General features: G+C 49.4%; 1 protein-coding gene and 1 long non-coding RNA gene across 2 annotated transcripts; both read right to left on the bottom strand.

Moving 5' to 3' along the window:
* Positions 1 to 2,349: 2,349 nt before the first annotated feature.
* LOC128626959 (uncharacterized) lies at positions 2,350 to 6,633 on the bottom strand. Its single transcript, XR_008391073.1, has 3 exons — positions 6,569 to 6,633; positions 2,785 to 3,112; positions 2,350 to 2,447 (listed from the first exon to the last, which is right to left on the bottom strand). It is a non-coding gene; the product is annotated as an uncharacterized LOC128626959 (long non-coding RNA).
* Positions 6,634 to 8,104: 1,471 nt separating this feature from the next.
* MARVELD1 (MARVEL domain containing 1) lies at positions 8,105 to 13,858 on the bottom strand. The gene is made up of 2 exons (XM_037138962.2): positions 10,551 to 13,858; positions 8,105 to 8,977 (listed from the first exon to the last, which is right to left on the bottom strand). Exon 1 carries the CDS (start codon positions 12,554 to 12,556, stop codon positions 12,035 to 12,037), a length of 522 nt encoding a protein of 173 aa, XP_036994857.1. The 5' UTR covers positions 12,557 to 13,858; the 3' UTR covers positions 8,105 to 8,977; positions 10,551 to 12,034.
* Positions 13,859 to 24,078: the final 10,220 nt, after the last annotated feature.

The raw sequence follows: 24,078 nt of genomic DNA, 5'->3' as shown, positions 1-24,078 counted from the left end.
CTTGAATGTCAGGGCTTTGTGAGGCCTACCCAAAGTAACTCCTCCACTTATTTATACATTCACTGGTTGATTCTTGTACGTGCCCTGACCAGGGATCAAACTCTCAACTTTGGCATATCGGGGCACTGTTCTAAACAACTGAGCTATCCTGCCAGGCTGTCACCTTACATGTAAATCTATCTCTTGAATGTGATCGTTTCCCCCATTGTACTCTGAGTTCCTGAGAGCAGAGAGACTGAGACTTAATGTCTTGGCAGCCGCAGTTTCTGCCAAGTATAGAGCCTTGGTGTAGTGGATACTCAATGAATGCTTGCTTTAAAATAAATGGATAAATCATAAAATAACCAATGTTCGTGGGGGGTGGAGAGAAATCGGAACCCTTGTGCACTGTTGGTGGGAATGTAAATGATGCAGCCTCTATGGAAACAATATGGCAGTTCCTCAAAAAATTAAACATTAATTTAAAATAAACATTACCATATGATCTTGCAATGCCACCTCTGGGTATACGCTCAGACGAGTTGAAAGCAAGGCCTCGAAGATATATTTGCACACCTGTGTTCATGGCAGCATTGTTCACAATGGCCAAAAGGAGGAAGCAGCCCAAGTTTCCATTAACGGATGAATGGGTTGACAAAATGTGGTACCTACATACGATGGACTCTTATTAGTCAGCCTTAAAAAGTAAGTAAATTCGGACACAGGCTACAACATGAAACTTGGGGACATTAATTGTCAGTGAAATAAGGCAGTCACAAAAAGACAAATATTATATGACTTTGCTTTCATGAGGTACCTAGCCTAGTCAAATTCACAGAGACAGAAAGTTAAATAGTTGCCAGGGCCTCGAGGGAGGGGGGATGGGGACTTAGTGTTTAAGGGGACAGAGTTTCCATTTTGCAAGATGAGAAGGGTTCTGGCAGTGGACGATGGTAATGGTTGCACAACAATGTAAACACACTTAGTACCAATGAACTGTGTGCTTAAAAAGTGGTCCAAAGATGGTAAGTTTTGCCACAATTAAACTTTAAAAAAAAGAGAAGGATGGATAAACAAAGTGTGATATATCTATTCAGTGGAATATTATTCACCATAAAAAAGCAAAGTATTGTGCACACCACAACATGGACGACCTTTGGAAACATCATGCTGTGTGAAAGACGCAGACACAGAGGCCACGCACCGTGTGACTCCATTTACATGAAGCGAACGTCCAGAACGGGCAAACGCACAGAGGCAGAAAGTAGACTAGTGGCTGCCAGGGTCTGCGGGGAGGGAAGCATTAGAGTGACTGCTGAGCAGTACAAGCGTTCTTTGTGGGTTGGTGGAAATTTTCTGGGATTGCACAGCTGTGATAGTTGCACAGCTTTGTGAATATACTAAAACCATTGAATTATACATTTTAAGCCTGAGAATGTCTATGCTATGTTGTGTTAAATTTCATGTTACATGAATTATGTTCAATGTTTAAAATAAATGATTAGTGAAAGAAATACTTGACTGTTATGTGTTTTTAGATCCTCTTTAATATCTGGACTTTTTCTAGTGTTTAAACTTAGTGTTTGAGTGTATTGGGGGTTAAATAGCTCACTGCCTTTGCTTGGAAAAGTGTTCAGTAAATACAGCTCTATGTTCTTGTACCTGGAAAAGAAGTACTCATGAGTAATGAGTTTCCCAGCTGTGAGACACCGAGTTGTCCGACAAACACAGCAAGGAAATGAATGCCTGCAGTTACGTTCTTACTCAACAGCTCTTGGCAGCCATGAAAACAACCATTCATCAAACATCGGGCAGAGAAAAGAGTCATGCAGAGCAAGGCAATGAAAACCTTGTGGCCTCCTGTAAAAGAGAGTTAGCTGTCTACCAAAAAGTCCTGTTTCTCTTTCCACAGTATAAAGACGCAGCTGGGTAGCAGATGCCCAGCCAAAAACTACATTGCCCAGAATCCCCCCACCCACTGCCTATAGATCGGGTCATGTGACTCTCCTAAAGACAGGATGGAAGTGAAGTCACTTCTAGAACAAGGCATTAAAAATTAGAAATCTACTCCTCTCACCCTTCTCCGAAACCGCAGCTCAGCGCGGAGGGTGTGGCTGGACTGCAGAGTAGAAGAAGCCCAGAGACATCACACGGTAGAAAGCCTTCCACTAACCTGAAATGGACACAATGCACAGTTAGGCGAGGAAGAAGTAGACATAGGAACGGAAATGGATTTTTTCATACTAAGCTGCTGAAATGTTGGGGTGTATCTGCTACAGCAGCTAAGCATCAATTTTATTCATTCCATTAAATGACTATTTATTACATGCCTTTCATAGAAATGTAGAGGTGAATTCTGGAATTCTTCCCAAGAAAGGTTCTCATTCTAATTTGGAGAAGTAGACGGGAGAACGAATGGGAGATAAAACTCCAATAAATGTGCCACCAATGGAAGGACAGTAGGTAACCTACCAAAAAAAAAAAAAAATGAATAGACCAATTATCCATGAAGAAATGGAAAGAATTAACAACAAACTTCCTAAAAGGCATCAGGCCCAGTTTTTGGGGGGAAACATATTTTTATTAAAGCCATTAATAAAATTATATAATTAATCTATTCCAAAGAATAGAACAAAATAGAAAAACTTCCAATTAATTCTATGAGTCCAGAATTACCATCCCTGATACAAATCTTGGGCAAGAGCACACACACACAAGAAGTTTCATCTGGAACACAGTCAGTTTAAAAACAATAAAAAGAGCATGGCTACCGCACGCCTGAGCTGCTCCATGCTAGGCATTTACCCAGGAGAAGTGAGGGCATGTGTCCACACGGAGACTTGTACATGAACGTCCATGGCAGGTTTGTTTGCAAAACACCAACAACTTGAAACAATACAGTGTCCATCAGTGGTGAATGGAGAAATAAATTACAGCCTGGCCTGGCTGGTGTGGTGCCATGGCCTGAGAGCCAGCCTGCGATCTGAAGGGTTGACAGTTTGAGTCCCGGTCAGGGCACGTGCCTGGGTTGCGGGCCAGGTCCCTGGTTGGGAGGGAGTGAGAGGCAACTGATTGATGTTTCTCTTGCACATTGATGTTTCTCTTCCTCTCTTTTTCCTTCATTCCTCTGTCTCTAAAAGTAAATAAATAAGGCGGTTTTTTAAAAGTATAGTACATGCATACAGTGGAATAATGCTCGGTGATAAAAATGAATAAACTATTGTCACCACAATATCATGAATGAATCTCAAAATAATTAAGTAAAAAGAAGCCAGACACTACCCTCTTCCCTGGAGGGCAGTGGGGGGGGGGAGAACACATGCAGTACATTCCACTTATATAGACTATTCTACAGCCACAAGAGAGAGATTAGTGGCTGCCTGGGGTGGGAAGATGAGAAGAGAAAAGAGAGAATTTAGGAAGGGGCACAAGGAAGTTCCAGGGCATTATAGACATGTTCACCGTCCTAACTGTGGGGATAGTTTTACAAGTGTATACATATGTCAAAGCTCATCAAAGTGCGCATTTAAACTCTGTGCAGTTTAACGTACATTAAGTGTACCCTAATAACTGTTTGTTTGTTTTTTAAAGGACTATCTAGGCAACCACTTTGCCTTTCCAAAACTCATCCATGAAATGCAGGTGTTATATACACTCTGTTATCTGTTCCTATGAGGATGACGTAAATAATGAATAGGAAAATATTTTGCAAACTGTGAATACAGGAGGTAGGGGCATTGTGTAATCTTTATTACTATTAATGCCATTGTCGACAGTTTAGTCATGATTATCATCACTATCATAGTCATTGCAAAAAGACCCCACCACCTTGGTCTTCTGGCAGCCTACGTTACAATCACTGAGGTAGTTCATCAATTTAACTTAAAAGGAAAAGCAAACCCAGCAGGATCACTAGTTCCTAGGGACAGCCAGGAGGAGAAGGCTGAAACGCACAACAGGGTCTGCCAGGGAAGTGAGGAAAGACGTGTTGTGAAATGCCCAGATACGCAAGGGCTAGTTCAGAAGCCAAGCACACAGCTGTTCCTGTAAGTGCCCCTCGTGCCTGAACACATTTTCATTTGAGTGTAATCATAAAAGACCCCACGAACACAGAATGAGGGGAGACTGCGAACATGCCACTGCTGACACCTGAGAGCTCCTGGCCAGGTCACCTCTCCAGACGGACGGGCAGCCCCGGGGACAGGGAACAGGAAGTCCTCCCACGCTGAAAGGGGGCAGAGCTGCCTGGAGCCCAGAGGCATCGCCCAGGGGCTGCAAAAGGGAAGAAAAGGGAGCACGAAGAAGGCCCTTGGCTTCTGTAGAGAAAAAGCTTCGACCTTTGGGTAGGTAACAATAATTTTTAACACTTCTAGGCCACGTTTTCAAGAAAGCTAAAATCCGGACACATGAGAGAACAGCTGAGGGATCAATCCGAGGTGAGACTGCCGTTCCCCAGGTGGGGAGGGTGCCAGGCCAAAGTGGGAGAGAAGAGAATGAACAATCATGAGCACTTCCTGTGGCTCAGGCTCGCATTTCACAAACGTGGTCTCACGAAGTGCTCCCAGCAGGCGGTGCTGCTGATTGCTGGTCCAGGGAACCAATCGCCAAGCACTCTGCTTTAGGCCCAGGACCTCCGTAAGCCCTTTCAGCAGCCCAGCGAGGCAGACGCAGTGTGGTCCCCATTTAGTATGTGAAGGTGAAATGCAAAGAGCTTCAGTAAGTTGCCTAAGGCCATATGGCAAGTAAGAGACTAGGCTCTCCTCTTACTCAGCAGGCCGAGCTCACCTAACTGCCCAGGGGGCACGGAAGGAGACAGCAGAGTATAGGGCAAGATTGCAACAGGCTGAGAGGCTCAGTGTCCGAAAGTTCAGGTCAAGTCGGGCGGCCTCACCTATAGCACCGAGCCTTGAGAGGGAGGAGTGCTGGGGGGAGGGGTGGTGCTACACACCCTTCTAACACCAGGCAGACAGAGGGGACTGTCTCCAGGGCCCAGGAGAGTAACCTCAGCACAGTGGGCTGATGAAACATAAAGGTAACTGTCCAATTTCACTATAAACCGGGAAGAAAGAAGCTGACATAATTCAGATTTGCTATAGCTTTTCTCTACAGTCTTCTGTAGAGAAAAGGCCGATTATCTACAGTCTTCGGTAGAGAAAAGCTATTGTTGCCTTAGCGCAAGCTATAACTATTACAAAGCCCAGCATAGGTCTGGGCGGAGCCTTTGGATGGTTGGGAGAAACAGTTTGTCTGCTGGGAAGTCCTCGGAAACAGCATGGTATGAATAACAGAGATCTGGGTTTAAATTTTTTTTCTGCAGTCCAGTGCCCTGGACAGATCCAGTGCCTGAGCCTGAATCGCCACCTCAGTTAAATGGGGGTATTTAATACTTCAGAGGCTTGTGTGGATAATCACAGATGCCAGCTAAAATATTCATCACGTTCTTGGCTCACTGTAGACACTCATAAAGTTAATTCCCTTTCTCCCCTCTTCCCAACCTTGACTCAGAAGAGCGTTTAACTGGGAGGTCAGAGCACCTCCTGAGGTGTAGAAAGGAGAACCAGCGTTTCACCTAAGGGGGAGACAGGTATGAAGCCAGAGGGGCTGCTTCTGGGAGCTTTCTCTCCCTCACCTCCTGCTGGGGAAGGAACCTCACAGCTCTGGTGCCTGCAAGATTCCAAAAAGCCACCCAGCTCAAAGGAAGGATCACAGAACACGGAGGACAAAAGGGGCTTTGAGATGAGAAGCCAGCCTGTAACTTCCAGGCTGATGAGGTTGGTGTGGCCGACTATACCCTCCTGCTGGCTATGCCCGGGTGCTCTCCTTGGGTTCTGGCCACCTCCCCAGCAAACCTTTCCTTTGCCCCACAGGGCCCCCAGAGTCTCAGGCTCTCCTCCCCTCTTTCCTGCTGCCCCCACTAACTCGACTCCCCAAGACTATGAAGTGCATACAACCGCCCAGGGGTCCCTCCCTTTCTCCTGGCTGCGTGGGCGTAGAAAGAGCCAAGGAAGGAACAGAGTCAACCAATGTGAGAAAGTTAGGAGGTTCCAGAAAAGCCACAAAATTCATGCAGTCCCACACTATTCTTATGGACATTTAGAAAGGGTAAATTACATGGTTACATCCATCTAACGTATAGACAGGGTCAGAACTATATTATTCTTCACAGTAAGGAGCAAGTTGTAGAAGAGTTTGAATGCACATAATACACAGACGTGTGTGCACATCCATGTACATTTAACTAGTTACAAAAATTAAGGAAGGAGAGTTAACAATTAACAATGGTTTGTCCCTAGAGCGTGAAATTAGGATGATCGAGTGCCTTCTCTTTTTTACTTTGTGCACTTCTGAACAGTTTAATTTTTTAATGAGTATGTATCTCTATCATATTTTAATGGATACATACTGGTATTTATTTCACATATAACTGCTATAACAAACAAAATGATAAAAACGTAGTGTTAACTGGACCTTTCTCTATCATACCCCTGTTCTTTCCTCGTCTCCCTGAAAATATTAGTGTTAGGGCTCTCCTTTCTCACCCGACCACCCGCACCCATCCCTGGAAAAGCAGGAAAAGTAATAGACATACATGAGCAAACCACTTGGATTCCCCAGACTCAGACGGGCTCACGGACGTCTGTGAGGAGTAGCTCATTTCAACGCGCCCCCAGCATGAGACAGGAGATGTCAGGTTAGACCATTCCCAAACACTGTCTCCAGGTGGGAAACCCAACCTCCACCTAAACTTCACAGGGGGTCGCAGGGCTTAGCACCAGCAGCCGAGGGTAGTGAGAGAACATCTACCTTCCAGTCCCTGCCACTGCCCGTGCGGCCATGAACAAGGCCCTTCTCCTCTCCGGGGCTCCAGCTTCCCTGCCGCATGGGAATGTCAGTGCCGACCTCTGAGACTGCCGACAAGACCATACAAGGTAGTGCAAGTAGAAGCACATTTCCAACTGCCAAATATTTCACTGAGCTGGAGTAGAGCAGGGGACTTGCTAGCCTTTGTAGTAACGGAGGCCACTTTTCATTTTAGGTGAAATTCATGAATAGACGTGGAGAGAGAAAGGGAGGAGGGCAGGGTGTTTGGCAGCTGGTGGCATTTTCCCCCACTCTGGAAATCCAAAGTAGAAGAGGAGGGGGCGGGTGCATGTGTTCGGGGAGGAGAGCCAGTGTGGAGCACACACGGCCTCAAACCCTCGCCTGCAGCTGTTCGAAGTGGGTTTCGAGATCTGTTGGTAGCATCCTGTGTCCTGGCTGCAGACTTCAGGCCCAGGCCACAGGAGGGAAGGGCCAGAAAGGAAATCTGTTGACTCCCCTCCCACCTTTTCCAGGTCCTTCGTCAGCAAGCTGTGGCTGTGGCTAGAAGTGTGTGTGTGTGGGGGGGGGACACGACTGGGTGGGGTGTGTCCAGGAGCCCACACCAGAGCGGGCACAGTGCTCTCCGGAAGGGAACCGGAGCCTGGGCTCCAAAGGACCCACTCCTGCCCCTGCTGCCACTCCACCCTGGGGCTGTCTTCCCTTCCGTGAAGTGACGGGGCTGAACAACAGGGCCCTCTGGCTCCGTACCCACGGTCACTCTGTGTCTGACCATCAGGCAGTGGAACTTCCCAGACAGAGGGCCCATTGGAAGCTGGGAAGGGAGTGCCCGGGATTCCCTCCGGCTTCCCTTAGGGACAGACACAGGCAGGTCTTCCCCCCATCTGGTTCCTGTGTCCTACCCTAAACGCACTGGGAATCCGTGAACTCATCTTTTTAAAGATTTTATTTATTTGTTTTTAGAGAAGGGAAAGGGAGAGAGAAACAGAGAGAGAGAAACGTCAATGTGAGAGAAACACTGATCAGTTGCCTCTCCCACACCCTCCACTGGGGGGGACCTGGCCCACAACCCAGGCACGTGCCTTGACCGGGAATCAAACTGGCAACCTTTGCAGAATGACACCCGAGCCACTGAGCCACACCGGTCAGGGCTGTGAACTCATTTTTCTTTCCCTCCCAGAAGGAAAGGCGAAGCCGGGGAGGCAGACAACAGAGCCATGTGGCATAATGAGAAAATGGAGGGAGACGGGGGACCTGGCACGGGGGCTCCCTGCAGGGGCCAGGAGAGACGACACATTCACAGAGGTCAGACAAACCAATCTTTATTCAGAAAAGCATGTTAGTAATCACCACTGAACTCTTAAATGAGGCACATTGGTCCCCTCTCCCTACCATCCATCACCCCTCCCACGATGTCTTTTGGCCTTTGTAGAATGCTGGAAAAGCCCTCTCCTGGTCTGCGAGTGATCCCAGACTCCACACTGGGAGCAGTGGACTTGGGTGAGACTGAGTCCTGCAGTCCAGAGAGAAAGGCCAATGAAACTGCCTGCAGTATCCAGAAGTTCTGGGCCAGGTCAGGTGGCCACTCCTTTGGCACAGGGCCTCGAGCGGGAGGAGGGGATGGGTGCAGGGCCATCTTACATATCCTTCTCACATCTGGAGAAGCAGCTGGAGGCCAAGCTGAAGGCACATCTGGAAGAGCCAGTAAGCACTGGAGTGTCTCAGGCACATCTGGATGAACAAGGTACCAAGAAGGCCAAGGAGAAATCTACTCCTGAGTAAGGTCACCTGACCACAGACAAAGCACCATGGGCTGGGGGCACTCAGAAGACGTCCTCAGAGGCCTGGGTCTGGGCTGAGGGTGCAGCTTAGATGTCGTCTAACAAAAGGGACAAAAGCTGGAGCCAAAACCCACTGTTTCGGGCACAGAGGCACGCAGCTCAGTTCCAGGTGTTTGGGATCTCATGTCCAAGTCGCAGCACAAAGAGAATCAGGGTTTTTCTTACATTGGGGCAAAACAAGTCTTCACCCATCTTGGCTCGTCAACTGGATGGTGTCGATGAGAAAGCAATCCTTCCCTCTCCCCATGGCAAAACCGGTGCTGATGCAGACCAGAGTGGTACTGCCCGTCCAAGGAAGCAGGCCCCAGGAATCTCCGCGGCACCTGCCACACGGAAACCTGAAACAGAAGAACCGAAGTCACTGGGTTGGCGAGGCACTCCCAGGTGTCCCAGCAAAACCCACGCCCAGGTTCTGCCGGCACAGCGGTGGCCGCTGAGGGACCGGCTGCCCTGCCGGAAGTACGCAGGCAGCATGCCAGCCTAACTGAGACACTGCAGGGCTCAGTGTTCTGGGACTTCCCAGAGCAGAGCAAACAAAGACCACCACAGTTTTAATGGGTGCAAAGTTCAGTTTTGCGAGAAAAGTTCTGGAGATGGATGGTTGCGATGGCTATAGGACAATGTGGATGTACTTAGTGCCACTGAACTGTACACTGAAAAATGGTTAATTCATGTATATCTTACCACAGTTTAAATTATTTTTAATAACCATGTTTAATAACCATGTCTAACATTATTGGCCCCCTGCTACAATGAGGAAGGACCTAAATAAAAGCAAAATTATCTTCCAGAAGCCCTTTGTAGTACAGGCTTTCCCCACTAGGTGAGTGTTCCAGGAACCCATCTGTAGCAGTGTGCCAGCTGGCATTGTTGTGAGAGGCTGCATTCTGCTTCGGGGAAATTTTTTTGAAGACTCTGAACACGTTTGCCCATTTCATGATGGGTGATTTACAAACATACCTGCCCACACCGTGCGGAGTGTTCAGCAGTGTTTGACCAAGACTGGCAAGACCCCTGTGCCACACCCTCCCTATTTACCAGATCTCACCCCTAGTGACATTTTTTTTGTTTCCCATTTCCCCAGATGAAAAAAGTCCTTAAAGGTAAACATGTTGCCAATGGGGAAGAGCTGGAACAAAAAATAGCAGAAGCACTAAAAGGCATCAAAATTGACAAGTTCAAAAACTGCTTTGAGCAGTGGGGGAAAAAAACGTCCATAGGTGCATTGCATCAAACAGAGAATAATTAGAAGATGACTGAAATGTAAACTTCACAATTTTTTATAAATAAATTAGTTTTTGCCCTCCCTTCGTATATCTGTATAGTATGGCCTGGTCCTGAAGAGGCCACACTGCCAGGGTTCCAATCCTGGCTCCACCCTTCACCAGCTGGGAGACTTTGCTCAAGTTACTCAACCTCTCTGTGACTCATTTTCCTCAGACGGAATAAGGACATAGTAGCAGAGCGCACCTCCACGGGGGTGGTGAGGGGATGAAATGAGCAGGTCCGAGTGCCCTGCGCGGTGCCTGGTGCACAGAGGGCCAGGGCAGTGCTGCGGTGAGTGCGGATGCTCCAGAAGAGGCCCCACCCACCCACATCTTCAAACCTACCGCAGAGAAATCGAACACCTCTCCACCTAAGCCTCAACAACATGCTCACGAAGACACGTTCCAGCCTCCCCTATTCTAGTTTCCAGTCCAGAGAGGGGGAGAGTTTTTTGTTCAAAGAGCAGACCTTTGAAGGACTTAGCAGAAAAGGTTGGACAGTCACAACTCTTCAAACATTGTGGTGATTAATGGCACCCCACCAACTTGCTCTCCGGATAAAAACGTCTAACTTTTAGAGAAGGCGGAGCGCTGCACTTTTGTCCACAGGCCTAGGACCCTCCAGAAAACCAATTAAGTGTCATACCTCGAAGCGGCTGGGCCAGCTGCTCACCCCAGCTCCAGAGAGCTTTCTTCTGTCGTTGGCGAGTGGGACCGGGAGTCAGCACCAGGATCTCTTACAGGTAGCGCCAAGATCTCTTACAGGTGAGGTAGGTGCCTTGACTGGGAAATCATCTGGACAACTTTGGCTTTGTTTCCCAAAAGATGTAAAGGAATGTTCGAACCCACCAGTTCCCAGGCCTCAGGCTGGCCTGTTCGCAGCAGCTGTTTTCCCATCGGATGGGCCCTCCCTCTGTCAGAGAAAGCCCCAGGGAAAGAGCAAGCACCCCGAATCTTCAAACAGACCGTAGCTTATGGGTGGGGCCCCTTGGACGACGCAACGCGGGAGCCGGGACTGCAGGATACCCTAAGGTGGCAGAATCCGATCCAGGCCCAGAGGCAGTAAACACTGCTCTCTTGTTTTACAGCAGAGCTTCTCAGAGCCTTTGATCCGCTAGTGAAGGAGCAGCAGCGCCTTTGACAAACCCATTTGGCCTGGAAACCCTCGTTTGGAGGGTAACTCCTGCGCCAGGATCCCAGGGAAAGCCGCTGCTTTCCTGTAAACAGCGCCAGACTGGGAGCTGGGAGACAGGTCTCTCGTGTTATTCTGGCCTTTCTTCCGAGCAAGCTCTAGGGCTCCATCTGTAAAATTGAACGGGGCTCACCCTAACGTTCCCGGGCCGTCGGGTGGGGTCCCTAATGCAAGAAACTTACTGGGAGATGGCAATGGAGCAGAAGCCTGCGAGAGGAAGGCTGGGAAGCTAGTGTGCGTTTGGGCCTGGCCTCCGTGAACTTCGAGGACAAAGGTGGAGCAGGCAGACGCCAGAATAGAGCCCACAGGCCCTCGCCATCCATCCTCACCTTTGGAGATAGGCCCCACCTCAAGACACCAATGTACAGAGGGGTGGGCCGGAAAGGGCTGCGCAGGTTGCCCGCAAAATCCCAAACTAAAACCAAGCTCATTCCGGGACTAGCAGAGGCCTGTCCCCAGCTCCACTGGCGACTGCCTGCTCGTCTTTTACAGCACTCACGGCTGGAAGAGCGGCCGTGGAAAGGGAGTGTCCTTCCCACGGCGGGGCGGCAGGGAGGAGGCAGGGGCGCAGCCAGAAGACTGCTAACGATCTGGGAGCCTCCCCCGGATCTACGCGGCGCCTGTCCACGTCTCGATCTTAGCAGGAAAGGGGAAGAGGAATCGCGAGGTCTCGCCTGCGTTGGGCCAGTCTGAGTGCGCGTCCGTCCCGCGGGCGTAGCCCTGCCCGGGTTCCTGGAGACGGCGCATCCCGCACAGCGGCCTGGACTCGGGGCGGTGGCGCTGCCCTCTGGCGGGAACTGCGTGTCAGGGTGCCCGGGCGCGGGAGGCGGCGGGAAGGCAGAGAGCAAGGGAGGGCGCCAGAGCGTTCCGGCGCGGGGCGGCAGGAAGGGCTGGGGCGCTGGTCTCCTCGCGGTCCCCCGCCCCGCGGCGGGGCGTCCTCACGCCACCTCCTGCTCGCCCTGGCAGCGGCGGCAGCAGCCGTACAGCGCCGAGAGCAGGTAGAGGCCCAGGCAGAGGCTGCCGCAGACGGCGGCCGCCAGGAAGGCGTGGTAGGCGCAGGGCATCTGGTAATCCTTGAGGTTGCAGTAGCTGTGCTTCTGGGTCTGGTCGATCATGATGGCTGTCGCGGCGCCATAGAGCGCAGCCGCCAGCAGGTCGTGAGCCACGTTGACCACGAGCCAGCGCGAGCCCAGCACGGGCACCAGCTCGTGCTTGCCCAGCAGCGTCAGAAAGTAGAGGCCCAGGGTCAACAGCCAGAAGAGCACCGACACGAAGAGCGCGAAGTGCACAGGGCCCTGGTACCTGCTGGTGGCGATGGTGATCCAGAAGGAGGCGCCGGCCACCAGCTGCAACAGCCGGAGCACGCCCAGCGGGCTGCGCAGAAAGGCCCGCTGCAGGCGCACCGCACCGCGGGCCGCGCGCGCCTGGGGCGGCGGCTGGCGCGGGGGTGGCGGGAGCATGGCCCCCGGGCGCGGTGGCGGCGGCGGCGGCGCCCCGAGGAGCGGAATGGCTGCGCCTTGCTCGCGGGGGCGGCCCGGCCAAAGTGCCTGCTGCGCCCGCCGCGGCCTCCTCGCTGCGTCCTAGTCCTCCGCTCTTTCTCCTGCTCCCACCCTTCCTCCCCTCTCTCCTCCCCTCAGGCCTCCTCTCTTTCTCTCTCTCTCTCTCCACCCCTCCTACCCGCCCTTTCCCTTCCCCTTGTCGGTCTCCACCCCCACTCGCTCTTCCCGGCTTCCTGCCATCTCTGTTTCAGTCTCGCTCACCACCCTGGGGCCACCCTTTCCCGTCGGCGCCAGACTCGCAGCTCGGATTCTTTACTCCTCGGGACAGGGCGGAAGGCGCCCGCACGCCCCAGCCAACCGCAGGCCTTCCGCTACATCCAGCCTGGGTGAAGTTTGCCACATCTGGGGCCGCCCTGCCCACCCCGCCTGCCCGGCTCCGGTCCAGCCTTGGAGGGGGTGCCTTCCGGAGCGTTCCTCCAGTCTCTGGCTTGGCCCGGTTTTTCCTCTTCCCTCCCGTATTAGCGCCCACCAAGCTCTGGAGGAGAGCCGTGCTGGCCTGGAGCTGACATGAGTTCTCACCTGGTCATCCGGAGAGTCCTGCCCGTGTCCACCGCACACGCGTCCCGTCGAAAGCTGGGTTCAGACTTTGTCTCAGCCCTCCGAGGTCTCCGTGTCAGAGAATGGGACCATCGCCCCTCAGGGGCCCCACTGACCCTCCCACACACCACAAAGCAGAGTCCAGTCACTGTTTTCCAAACCTCCTTGACAGAGAATCTTGCCTACATTAAAAATATGCTACCCGTCACAGCCAGAACACAAACCCAGGTCCAAGAGACAGCAAAGCCCATGTCCTCAACCACTAGGCAAAACAGCCTGTAATGGATCCTAGTGATGCTTTACATCAGGGGTCCCCAAAGTCGGGAAGTGGACCGTACCTTCTGGGCCTGTTAGGAACCGGGTGCACGGCAGGAGGGGAGCCTGAATGTAAGGCACTGGAATCGTCCGGGGAAACCATCCTCCCCGCCCCCATCGGTGGAAAAACTGTCTTCCACAAAACCGGTCCCTGCTGCCAAAAAGTCAGGGACCACTGCTTACATCATTGTTATTACTATGCTTTTTATATATTCTCATCTGAGCGTCCAAACAACCCAGGTGATATATTCAATTAGTTTCCTCCTTTAAGGAGGAAGAAAACGAAGCCCACAGGGGTTAAGACCACAAAACTGGTTTTTGCAGCTGGTCTTTCTCTCTCCATTGACTCGACTTTTCTGTGCTGTGGCATCTTTCTAAAACAGACCTGGTTGTTTATTGCACAGCCTCCCCCACAGGGTCGGGCTCCATCTCTTCTCAGGGCACATTTCACAATCTGGCCACAGCCCACAGAGTTTCCTGATTTTTCACTTCCTTTCTTAACCTGTGATTGATTCCACCCAGAATTTCAATCTTATCAAACGTCTTAAATTTCCCAAATAAGCTTGGAATACCACTCATTCCTAGACCCCACTTGGCAGCAGTTCTGAGACGGCTACATTGTAACCACTGGTGCTTTTGTAACCATTGATGCTTTTCCATCTTTGTGCCTGGCACACAGGAGACTCAGTAAGTCAGTGGAGTGGATGGCTGAGTGACTGCAGAAACAGCAATGGACCTGAGAGGACCCCTTACCCTGGGGACTGGGCATGCGTCGGAGCCCTGGCTAACCCTTCCTACGGAACTCGTCCCTCATCTCCTGGCATGGGACGAGTTTATGACCTCTGGCCTGGCTTCCAGCACCCTGGCTCTCCTTGGGGGAGAAAATTGTATGTGGCTTCTCAGAGGGCTAATGCCTCTCACTGCCAACACAGCCCCACCTACGGGTGCTGAACAACCTCTGAATACATATTTTATTATATTTTTTAAATATTTATTTATTTTTAGAGGGGGCAAGGAAGAAAGAGAGGGAGAGAAATATCAATGTGTGGTTGCCTCTTGTGCACCCCCAAACTGGGGACCTGGCCCACAATCTGGGCGTGTGCCCTGATTGGAAATAGGCAACCTTTTGGTTCACAGCTCCCCTCACCCAACCCACGGAGCCACAACAGCCAGGTCCGAGTACCAATCTTGAGAAAGGCTGGGGCTAGGGCAGGCAAGTGGGGGGCTTAATCTGGGTGCTGGACTGATGACAAACAAACATTTAGAGAGAATCCTCTCTTCTTTTTATTTATCTTTAGAGAGGAAGGGAAGGAGAGAAACATCAATGTGTGGTTGCCTCTCATGAGTCCCCTGCCAGGAACTGGCCTGCAACTCAGGCATGTGCCCGACTGGGAATCGAACCACGATTGTATGGTTCGCAGGCTGGCGCTCAATCCAGCTATGCCAGCCAGGGCTGAGAATCCTCTTTTTAATAATTAAAAAAAAAAAAAAAAAAGCAAAATTGAGAGTGGGGCGCCACCTGGTGGGCATAGGCCTTCAGTCTCACCAGCCAAGTCCTACTCCTTACAAGGAAGGAAGTCAACACAGTGGCTTTGGGAGAGATTTCGAGCCTCTGGAATCTGAACACAGTCCAAGGGGCTGGCGCAGACTGCAAAAGTGTAACCATGCCCCCAAATCTTGATTCCTCCAACTCAACAAACATGTTCTAAGCACCTGCTGGATGCAAACAATCTGGCAGTGGAACGCAGGAAGAGAACCAACTGCCCTCAAAGTGTTTGCACTTACCTGATAGGGAAGGGATAGTTGTGGACACCAAAGAGCAATAGATGAGAATGATAAAAATACGAAAGGGAAGGAGAAAGTATGTGGGATAGGAGGGCTGTGGAAAGCTGCAAGATGAAGTGTCATTTAAGGGTGGATAGAATTTGACAAGCAGAGATGGGGGATAGGTGATCCTGGGCAAGGCGGTCCTCTGCACATTGTGGTCTTCCCCAGACATCAGTACCGGGAACGCCAAACATGCAAAACCATGGCTGCTCTTTCTCCCGCCGCTTCTCAGTGTTGTATTTGCAGCCGACAGCTTTGAGTGGTGAGGGAACATCTTGTCCCTGACAAAGAGCAGGCTTGCTTGCTGCTTACTAGAAAAGTGGTTTGGGCCCTGGCTCAGTTGGTTGGGAATTGTTCCACAAAGTGAAAAGTCACCAGTTTGATCCCTGGTCAGGGAACAAGCCTGGGTTGCAGGTTTGGTCCCCTGTCGGGATGCATAAGAGAGGCAACCAAGTGATGTGACTTTCTCATATTGATGTTTCTCCCCTTTATTTTCTCACTCCTTTTCCCTCACCCTAGAAATAAATATTTTCTTTTTGCCCTGACCAGCATGGCTCAGTTGGTTGAGCATCATTCCACAAAATAAAAGGTCACTGATTTGATTCACAGTCAGGGCACACGTCTGGGACCAGTCCTTGGTTGGGGTGTGCACAAGAGGCAACCAGTTGCTGTATCTCTCACTCTGATGTTTCTCTCCCTCTCTTTCTCCCTCCTTTCCCCTCTCTCTAAACATAAATTTAATTTTTTTAAATAAAATAAGCCTGGCTGGTGTGGCTCCGTGGATTGAGTGGCAGCCTGCGAACCAAAAGGTTGTCAGTTTGATTCCCAGTCAGGGCACATGCCTAGGTTGCAGGCCAGGTCCCTGGTTGGAGGTGTGTGAAAGGCAACCATACATTGATGTTTCTCTACCTCTCTTCCTCCCTTCCCCTCTGTCTAAAAATAAATAAATAAAATCTTTTAAACAATAAAATATTTAAAAATAATAAATAAAAACAAAAGTGGTTTTGGTAAGAGGGGACAATGGTGGGTTTCCCAAGCTCGGCATTCCTCAGCGATGATGCAGACCCCCCATGTGTATAACACCCACCTGGACCCCTCTGTGTTTCTCCCCTGACACTTGGGAATAAGGGAATGAGATGTAACACTGATACCCATCCTGCTTGCTGTGCCAAGAGTGGTAAGCCTTTTGTCTCTGGCTCAGCAATCCTGTGTCTTCTGCCAGCATGTATGAAACAATAGTAGGCTAGCTTTTTAGCTTGGATGCAGTGTAAATCCCAGGCCCTCACAGGAGTTCTAAGGAGAGGGAACAGTGTGAGCGAAAGCAGGGCTTAGGTTTTTGAGGGAACAAGGATCAGTGATGCTTGGTGGATACTCCAATGTCTAGAGGAGAAGGCAACTTGTAACAAGGAGGAACATTTGCCAGTTCTGAGATAACCACGGTCCAGCTCTTACTGTTCAGTCAATTCCATTCTCTCTTGTTCTCTGGGCTACCATAAACATACTGCATATATGGATTCAACTCCCACTGCTTTGACACCTGAATATGTGCCAGGCCTTGAGCTGCCACTCGACATAAATCAATTAACAGCACAGGCAAAATGCACAGTGAGAAAGATGGGTGCCTTAATCTTGCCTTGAATCTTATCGTTAAGTTACTAAATAAACATTTCTTAAATGCCTGCTATGTACCTGACACCTACTATGTGCCTACAATTATGTGCCTGAGCTGAAAGGGGCCATAAAGATCATTTGTTCCAGGTTTCTCATTTTACTGACACTAACTTTAGTTGAGTTCTGATAACTCCCTACCATTGGACCAGCCTGGGCTTCTCATTTTATGAAAGGTAACTGAGAATGTAGGTGACTTGTTCTAGATCACGCGGCTGGTTGGTGATGTGAGCGCCAAGTTTACAATTAAGGCCTCCTGACTCAATCCAATGTTCACTCAGCGACACCATTGGGACAGCACCCAGACAGAAAGTTCCCTGCAGCTACAGGGCCAAGGGCTCTGCGCAGGAGCTCCGCAGGTCAGGCCAGCACATGCACACTCACCTGTGGGCCAGGGCTCATGCCTCCAGGCCTGTTCCCAAGGTGGCTCCCACCAGGCTGTGGACATAGGAGCCCTTGGGGTGTCTGGGTGGAGTTGGGTAAGACTTTGGATTGCTCTAGAGTTTGTTAATCCAGTCCCCAAGGAATACCTGGCCTTTGTTGGGGCCATAAAAGCTTTGGGCAAAGGTCAGGGGTCATGTGATGGGCCTGGGCAAGAGGTGAAGGCATTCAACTCTGGTAAAGGTCAGCCCTCGCTCTCCAGGGGAGGCTGACAGGGACCAGACCAGGAGCCACAGGTACCTCCTGAGGCTTCAGGTGTGAAGCCGCCCAGCACGCTGGCTGTGTCCCTAAGACTAAGTAACTAACTGTGGATGACCAAGGCAGGTGGCCCAGAGGCCAGGTCATCAAGTGGCTGCCCAGGAGCTGCTCAAAGTTCCCTCCGGCTGGGACCTGTGGTGGGGACGTGCAGACCCCAGCAGACCACATTCCCGGGGGAAAGGAGGGGCCTCCCCTCTGAGGATGGACAACCTGGGCCGGGACGGATGGAGTCAGCCACACCACTGTGCCAGTCAGCCTCGGTAAAAGTGGCAGTGGCTCCTCAGGAATAACTAACATTTGCAGAGCACCGCCATGTGCCTGGCGCCACGCTAAGTACCCTCCACACAGGTTTCATTTACTTTTCGCAACAGCCTTGTGAGAGCTAGGGGCTATTAAACCACCTCTGCTTTAAAATGAGGACACTGAGACACAGGAAGCTTATGTGACTTACCTAATGGCCCACAGCTATTGGAGAATGCAATTCAAATATTTGATTTCCACTTTCTGGCTTTTCATCACTGTACATATCTGGCACTTCGGCTTTGGTCCAGGAGGCAAGACATCAGAGGACGGCACCTTAGTGGTGACAAAGACAGTGGTCCCAATTTTGGGGAGCTGGTCAGCAGGTAGGGGTCCAGGAGAGGGGCTGCTGCGGTGAGTGTGGTTGTTACAGGCCTCAGGACCTGGCCTCCAGGCCTGACCATGTGCGCTGTCTCCATTTCTCATCCTCCCTACCCACGGCTGGAGCTTTAAGGCAGGAGAAGCAGACCTCAGGGGGCTGGCAGAGCCCAGGGTTCCCATCTAATGATGTTCTGTGCGGGGTGTTTAACCAGCATCACCTTCTCAGCTCTGGCTACAACCTTGTGAGGTAAGTAATTCATTACCTGCACTTGACAGATGAGGAAAATGAGATTCAGACGGATTAAGCTAGCAACTAAATTTAGATTTCCAGACCACTAGAATGCTGTCTTAGTGTCTCCAAGTCTGCTTTAACAGTGAACACTCCTCAAAAGTCCAGTCTCACAATATACTCTTTGTAAGACATTATCTGCTCAGACCACAGAGCAAGCAAATGTGATCTCCCCTCCACTACCACTTGGGTTTCCAGCCTCACATTACCAGTGGGGCCTCTCAAAGGTGTGCTGAGTCATGGAGACTTTCCCCCAACTCCAGTTTTCTCTTTACAGCCAAGAAACAACCCCTCCCCAACCTGGACAGGGAGAGTAGAACACTGCTGCCATGGTTCAAAGAGATCGAAGGTCACAGAAGTCGCTAGAGACTTAAGAGGACCTTGCCCTGACCCATCAGAAAGAGGCCGAAATAGCCAGCATCATGGCATTCGGGGATCAAGAGAAGCAACAAGAATCTTCAGTGCAAGTGAAAGGCTTTGGGAGGCCTGCCTCTGCCTGGTGACCTTCTCCCCCACCCGCATTCCCTGTGGGAGTGGTGGCTCTAGATATAGATGGTGTATTTATTCTTTAAGGCCCTGTCCCTACCCCTGCTCCACTGCAGAGCCACACTGGGCCTGTCCGATTGCTTCTTCTGGAGCTTGGCTGAGTGGCCGTTCCTGAGTGGAGCTAGTGCACTGGCAGAGTTGTGGGGAGTAGAGATTCTGAACAGGCAGAGGAAGCTGGTCTGCACAAAAGAGTCTGGGTTCTCCACCCTGACCAGTGTGGCTCAGTTGGTTGGGCATCATCGTTTTGCAAAACAAAAAGTCACCTGTTCAATTCTCATCAGGGCATGTGCCTGAGTTGTGGGTTCTGTCCCTGGTTGGGGCACATATGAGAGGCAGCCAACTGATGCTTCCCTCCCTCTCTTTCTCCCTCCTTTCCCCTCTCTCTAAAAATAAACAAATAAAATCTTTTTAAAAATAAAATTTTTTATTTTTATTTTTAAAAAACTCTCTGGGTTCTCCAGAGAAACAGAATAAGTAAGTAGAGAGATAGAATAGGTTTATTCTTAGATGCATTGGCTCATGCATTTATGGAGACCAACAAGTTCCAAGATCTGCAGCCAGCAAGCTGGAGACCCAGGAGAGCCGATGGTATAGTTGAGTCTGCAGGATGCAGGCTCAAGATGTAAGAAGATTCAGTGTTTTAGTTTGAGTCTGAAAGCACGAAAACAGCAACAATAACAAAAACCAATGTCCAGGCTCAGTCACTCAGGAGGGGTTTCCTCTTACTGGCGGGAGGGTCAGCTTTTTGTTCTATTCATGTCTTCAGCTGATTGGATGAGGCCCACCCACATGAGGGAGGACAATTCGGATATTAATCTCATCCAAAAAACCCTCATAAACACACCCAGAATAATGTTTAGCCATACATTTGGGCACCCCATGGCCAAGTCAAGTTGACATATAAAATTAACTGCCATAGCCCTGGCCTGTGTGGCCCAGTTGGTTGGAGCACCATCCCATAACGAGAAGGATATAGGTTCGATTTCCGGTCAGGGTACATGCCTGGGTTGCAGGTTTGATCACCCGTCTGGACACATACTCTGTCTCTCTCATTTCAATGTTTCTCTGTCTCCCTTTCTCTCTAAAAAAAGCAATGAAAAAATGTTCTCAGGTGAGGATTAAAAAAAAATTAACCATCACAGCTGATTATGGAGAGATGAAAGAGGATGAGAGCTGCCTAGAACTTGCTCCGTTTTTAGCTGGGCTTCATTTCTCTGAACTCACTGTTGCTTTAGAGCAACACCCTCCCCACTTCTTTACCTGAGCTAACTTAAACAGATTTCTGTTTATTATAATGGCACTTTAATGAATCAAGTAGGGTTTGGAACCTAACTACTGCGATCTGAATCCTAGCTTCCTTCTAAAAAAAATCTTATTTATTTATTTTTAGAGAGAGGGGAAGGGAGAGAGAAAGGGAAAGAAACATCAATGTGTGGTTGCCTCTTGTGCATGCCCCCCACTGGGGACCTGGACTGCAAACCAGGTATGTCCCCTGACTGGGAATCGAACCAGAGACTCTTTGATTCGCAGGCCAGGACTCAATCCACTGAGCCATACCTGCCAGGGCTGAATCCTAGTTTCACTTTGTGGGTTTTTTAACGACTACAAATTCTTTGACTCCTCTTCCATCAAGAGGTCTAGTCTATGTCCCCCTTCCTTGAATCTGGGCAAGTTGTGAGTTGATTGTAACTAACAGAATGGCAGAAACAATACTGTATAACATCTAAGTTTTGTCAAAAAGGGCACTCTAGCTTCTGCCTTATTCCCTGGAGTTCACACTTGCAGCCTTGAGCCACAGTGGAAGAAGTCTGGCTTCTCTGAGGCCACATCCAGAAGCCACTGAAGCATTCCAGTCAGCAGTTCTGGCCTTCAGATTTTCCCCGGCTAGGCACCAGGCATATCGGGAATCAGCTTTCACATGATTCTAACCCCTGGCTGGCCCGTCAGCCTCAGTGCTCAAGACCTTCAGGACTCCAGCTGAAGTCCTGACACTGGGGAGCAACAACAAGTCGCTCCCCCTGAGCTCTGAATTTCTGTGTTATCGATCATGTGTTTTATTTTATGATGTTTTGATATCTTGGGTCTGTCCAGGGAGGGACTGCTCCTCCTAGGGTTAGCTAATTCCTGAAGAGAGCAAATACCTTACCTATAAACACACTGCAGGAGCCTGTGCTCCAGGAGTGGGCCATGGAGAAGCAAGCTGAAGTAGCCTGATGAGAGAACAGCTCAACCAAAGGGAGAAACTCTTTCTACTTATAGTGTCTTACTGGCTCCATCTGCTGACAAAGCTGAGCATAGCGCCAGCTGGAAAAGGAGAAATATTTAAAGGACTGCTCCCTTGTCAAAGAGATAATGGCACAGTCCACCCTTCAGAGACTCAGCTTCCATATGCAACCTCCTGTCTACATTTAGACTTCCATGCAACAAGGAAACAGCTCCACATCGCCACCCAATCCGGTACAGCTATCTTTCTCACAGCTGGAGAAGCTCTCACCCCGTCTCCAGAATGAGGAGATACACAGTCCCAACAGTCTATAGTAAGTACTTCTCAGACCCTGGCTGGTGTAGCTCAGTGGGTTGAGCGCCCGCCTACGGACCGAAAGGTTGCCAGTTTGATTCTTGGTCAGGGCACATGCCTGTGTTGCCGGCCGGGTCCCCGGCTGGGGACGTGTGAGAAGTTACCAATCAGTGTTTGTCTCACACTCGCATGTGGGTGCTTCTCCCTCTCCTTCTCCCTCCTTTCCCCTCTCTCTATATAAAATCTTTAAAAAAATAAAAAATACTTCTCATACTTTGACATAGTCCCACGCACTGTGCTGTTACCTAAGGACTAAGTCGTAACACTAACTTCCCAAAACTTACATATAAAACTAACATGGGAAGAGAGAGAAAAAGTTTAGTATGTACAAAGATGCCATGCATACATAACAAACAGAGAAAAAATATGCAAAAATACCACAGTTCCTGTTTTTCTAATGGTCCCGAAGCTGTTTTAGTAGTCAGTCACTGGTGGCTTTCCTACGGCCTCATTTCTTCTACATTTATTAGTTGGCGTTCTACTATAAGAAGACCTTGTCTCCTGTGTCCTTTATTTATTTGTTTGTTTGTTTATATTACTCTGGACTTATGTATTCTTATTTTAGTCACTGGGTGATCATATATGACTGTCATATTTTATCTGATGCTCTGCAGCTGACTAACAGGAGCCCTTATACACCGACTCCTGGCATTTTGACGGGCTTCCATTGTTCTTCGAGTCCTTCCTTACACTCTGGCACAGGATGCTCTGGGACCGCCTTGAACTTCCTCAACCCCAGCGGTACAGGCAACTATTTTTCCAAGAAGCCGTGGCTCCTTTTGTGGAGAATGGTAGCGAGCAACCAATATTTAGATGCTAAATGTGCTCATTCCTTTTGGAATGTCACCGCTTCCAGCAGACACATCTGGAGAATGTGTGTGTTGTGTGTACTCCTATGTATACATATACATCTATACATACAAACATACATGTATGGCTAGATTTATCTCTATATCTCCTTTTATATGTATAAAATACCACAAGTTCATACTTGCTAAGAACTGAACTGTGTCCCTCAAAATGCATCTGTCGAAGCACTAACTTCCAATGTGACCACATTTGGGTGAAGAAAGTAAGGTTAAATGAGGGCGTGCACAGGGCGGCGCCCTGATCTGATAGGGTTTGTGTCCTTATAAGAAGAGACACCAGAGCTCTCTCTTCCTCTGCCATGTGGGGACACAGTGAGCATGTGGCCGTCTGCAAACCGGAAAGAGAACTCTCACCAGAAACTGACTGCACTGGCGCCTTGATCTCGGCCTTCCCAGCCTCCAGAACTGTGAGGAAACACATTTCTGTTGCTAAGCCACCAATCTGTGGTGTTTTGTTATGGCAGCCCAAACTGACTAATACAAAACTGACCTTTCACATCCATGATTGGTATTTTTGTTTGTTTGCTTTTAGTGTTTCAGTAATGTACCCTTTGCCTGTAGGACTTTGCTATTTTTGGCCTGTTCAGGTTTTAAGTTCAGAGAAGAGGGCTGTAGTAAGACCATGTATAACATCCTAAGCAGAAGGGCACTTAAGAAAAAAAGTTTAGAATAACCACTGTCATTATCAAGAAAAACAGAGCTGACTACTAAGCCACACTGTTGCTTGTCAGCAGAGTGTGAAACTTCCCTCTCCTCTCCCTAGAAGTAGACGGATAGCAACAAGAAACCCAAGGGAACAAGTCTCAGCTCCACTGGGGGACCACTTGCAACTAACTGTCCAGCTACTTGAACAACTTCTGCAGGTAGAGAGGGAAGGAGTGGAATGAATGCTGGCTTGGAGTCTGTAGCAAGGTGTATGTTAGGCAGGCACAGTGTCTCTAGCACCTCACTTCATCCCCACAGCAACACGGAGAAGTGGGTATGATTATTCCCATTTTACAGATGAGGTAATAGAGAGGCAGAGAGTTTAAGTAATTTGCTCAGAGGTGAACAGCTAGACCCCTTCCTAGACTCTTCTCCCCTAAAAACCAACACCTTGCTTAGGACCTTGCTTATTGTATTTTGCAACACAATAGCTTGCGGCAAAATGAGAAATGTGAGGTCCTATATGTACTTACCAAAATATTCTCCACATTTGGAACCAAATGGAAAAAGAGGATAAGAGCTCTAAAAAAACGTGACGGTATATAAAGTTTTGTGTTGCCCAATTTGTTCCCACACTATCATCAGCCCTCAATGAAGTGGATGGACAAGGGACTCAATGGTGGGTGACCTGTGCAGGAGCTGTGGGTTGATGAGAAATTACTCTTCCCATTGCAAACTGATGCAGGATCATAAAACAAGCAACAGCCTGTCTTTATTTTAAATGTTGATTTTTTTTCATTGTGAATGTTTTGCATTAATTTTGATTTTT

The sequence above is a fragment of the Artibeus jamaicensis genome, unplaced genomic scaffold, assembly GCF_021234435.1.
Source record: "Artibeus jamaicensis isolate MK-2021 breed Jamaican fruit bat unplaced genomic scaffold, CSHL_Jam_final contig_252, whole genome shotgun sequence".
In the NCBI taxonomy this organism is placed as follows: Eukaryota; Metazoa; Chordata; class Mammalia; order Chiroptera; family Phyllostomidae; genus Artibeus; species Artibeus jamaicensis.
This window is presented reverse-complemented; position numbering and strand designations above follow the sequence as displayed.

Excerpts from the sequence above, each read along its gene's own strand:
- MARVELD1 (XM_037138962.2), bottom strand. The coding sequence starts at position 12,556 with ATGCTCCCGCCACCCCCGCGCCAGCCGCCGCCCCAGGCGCGCGCGGCC.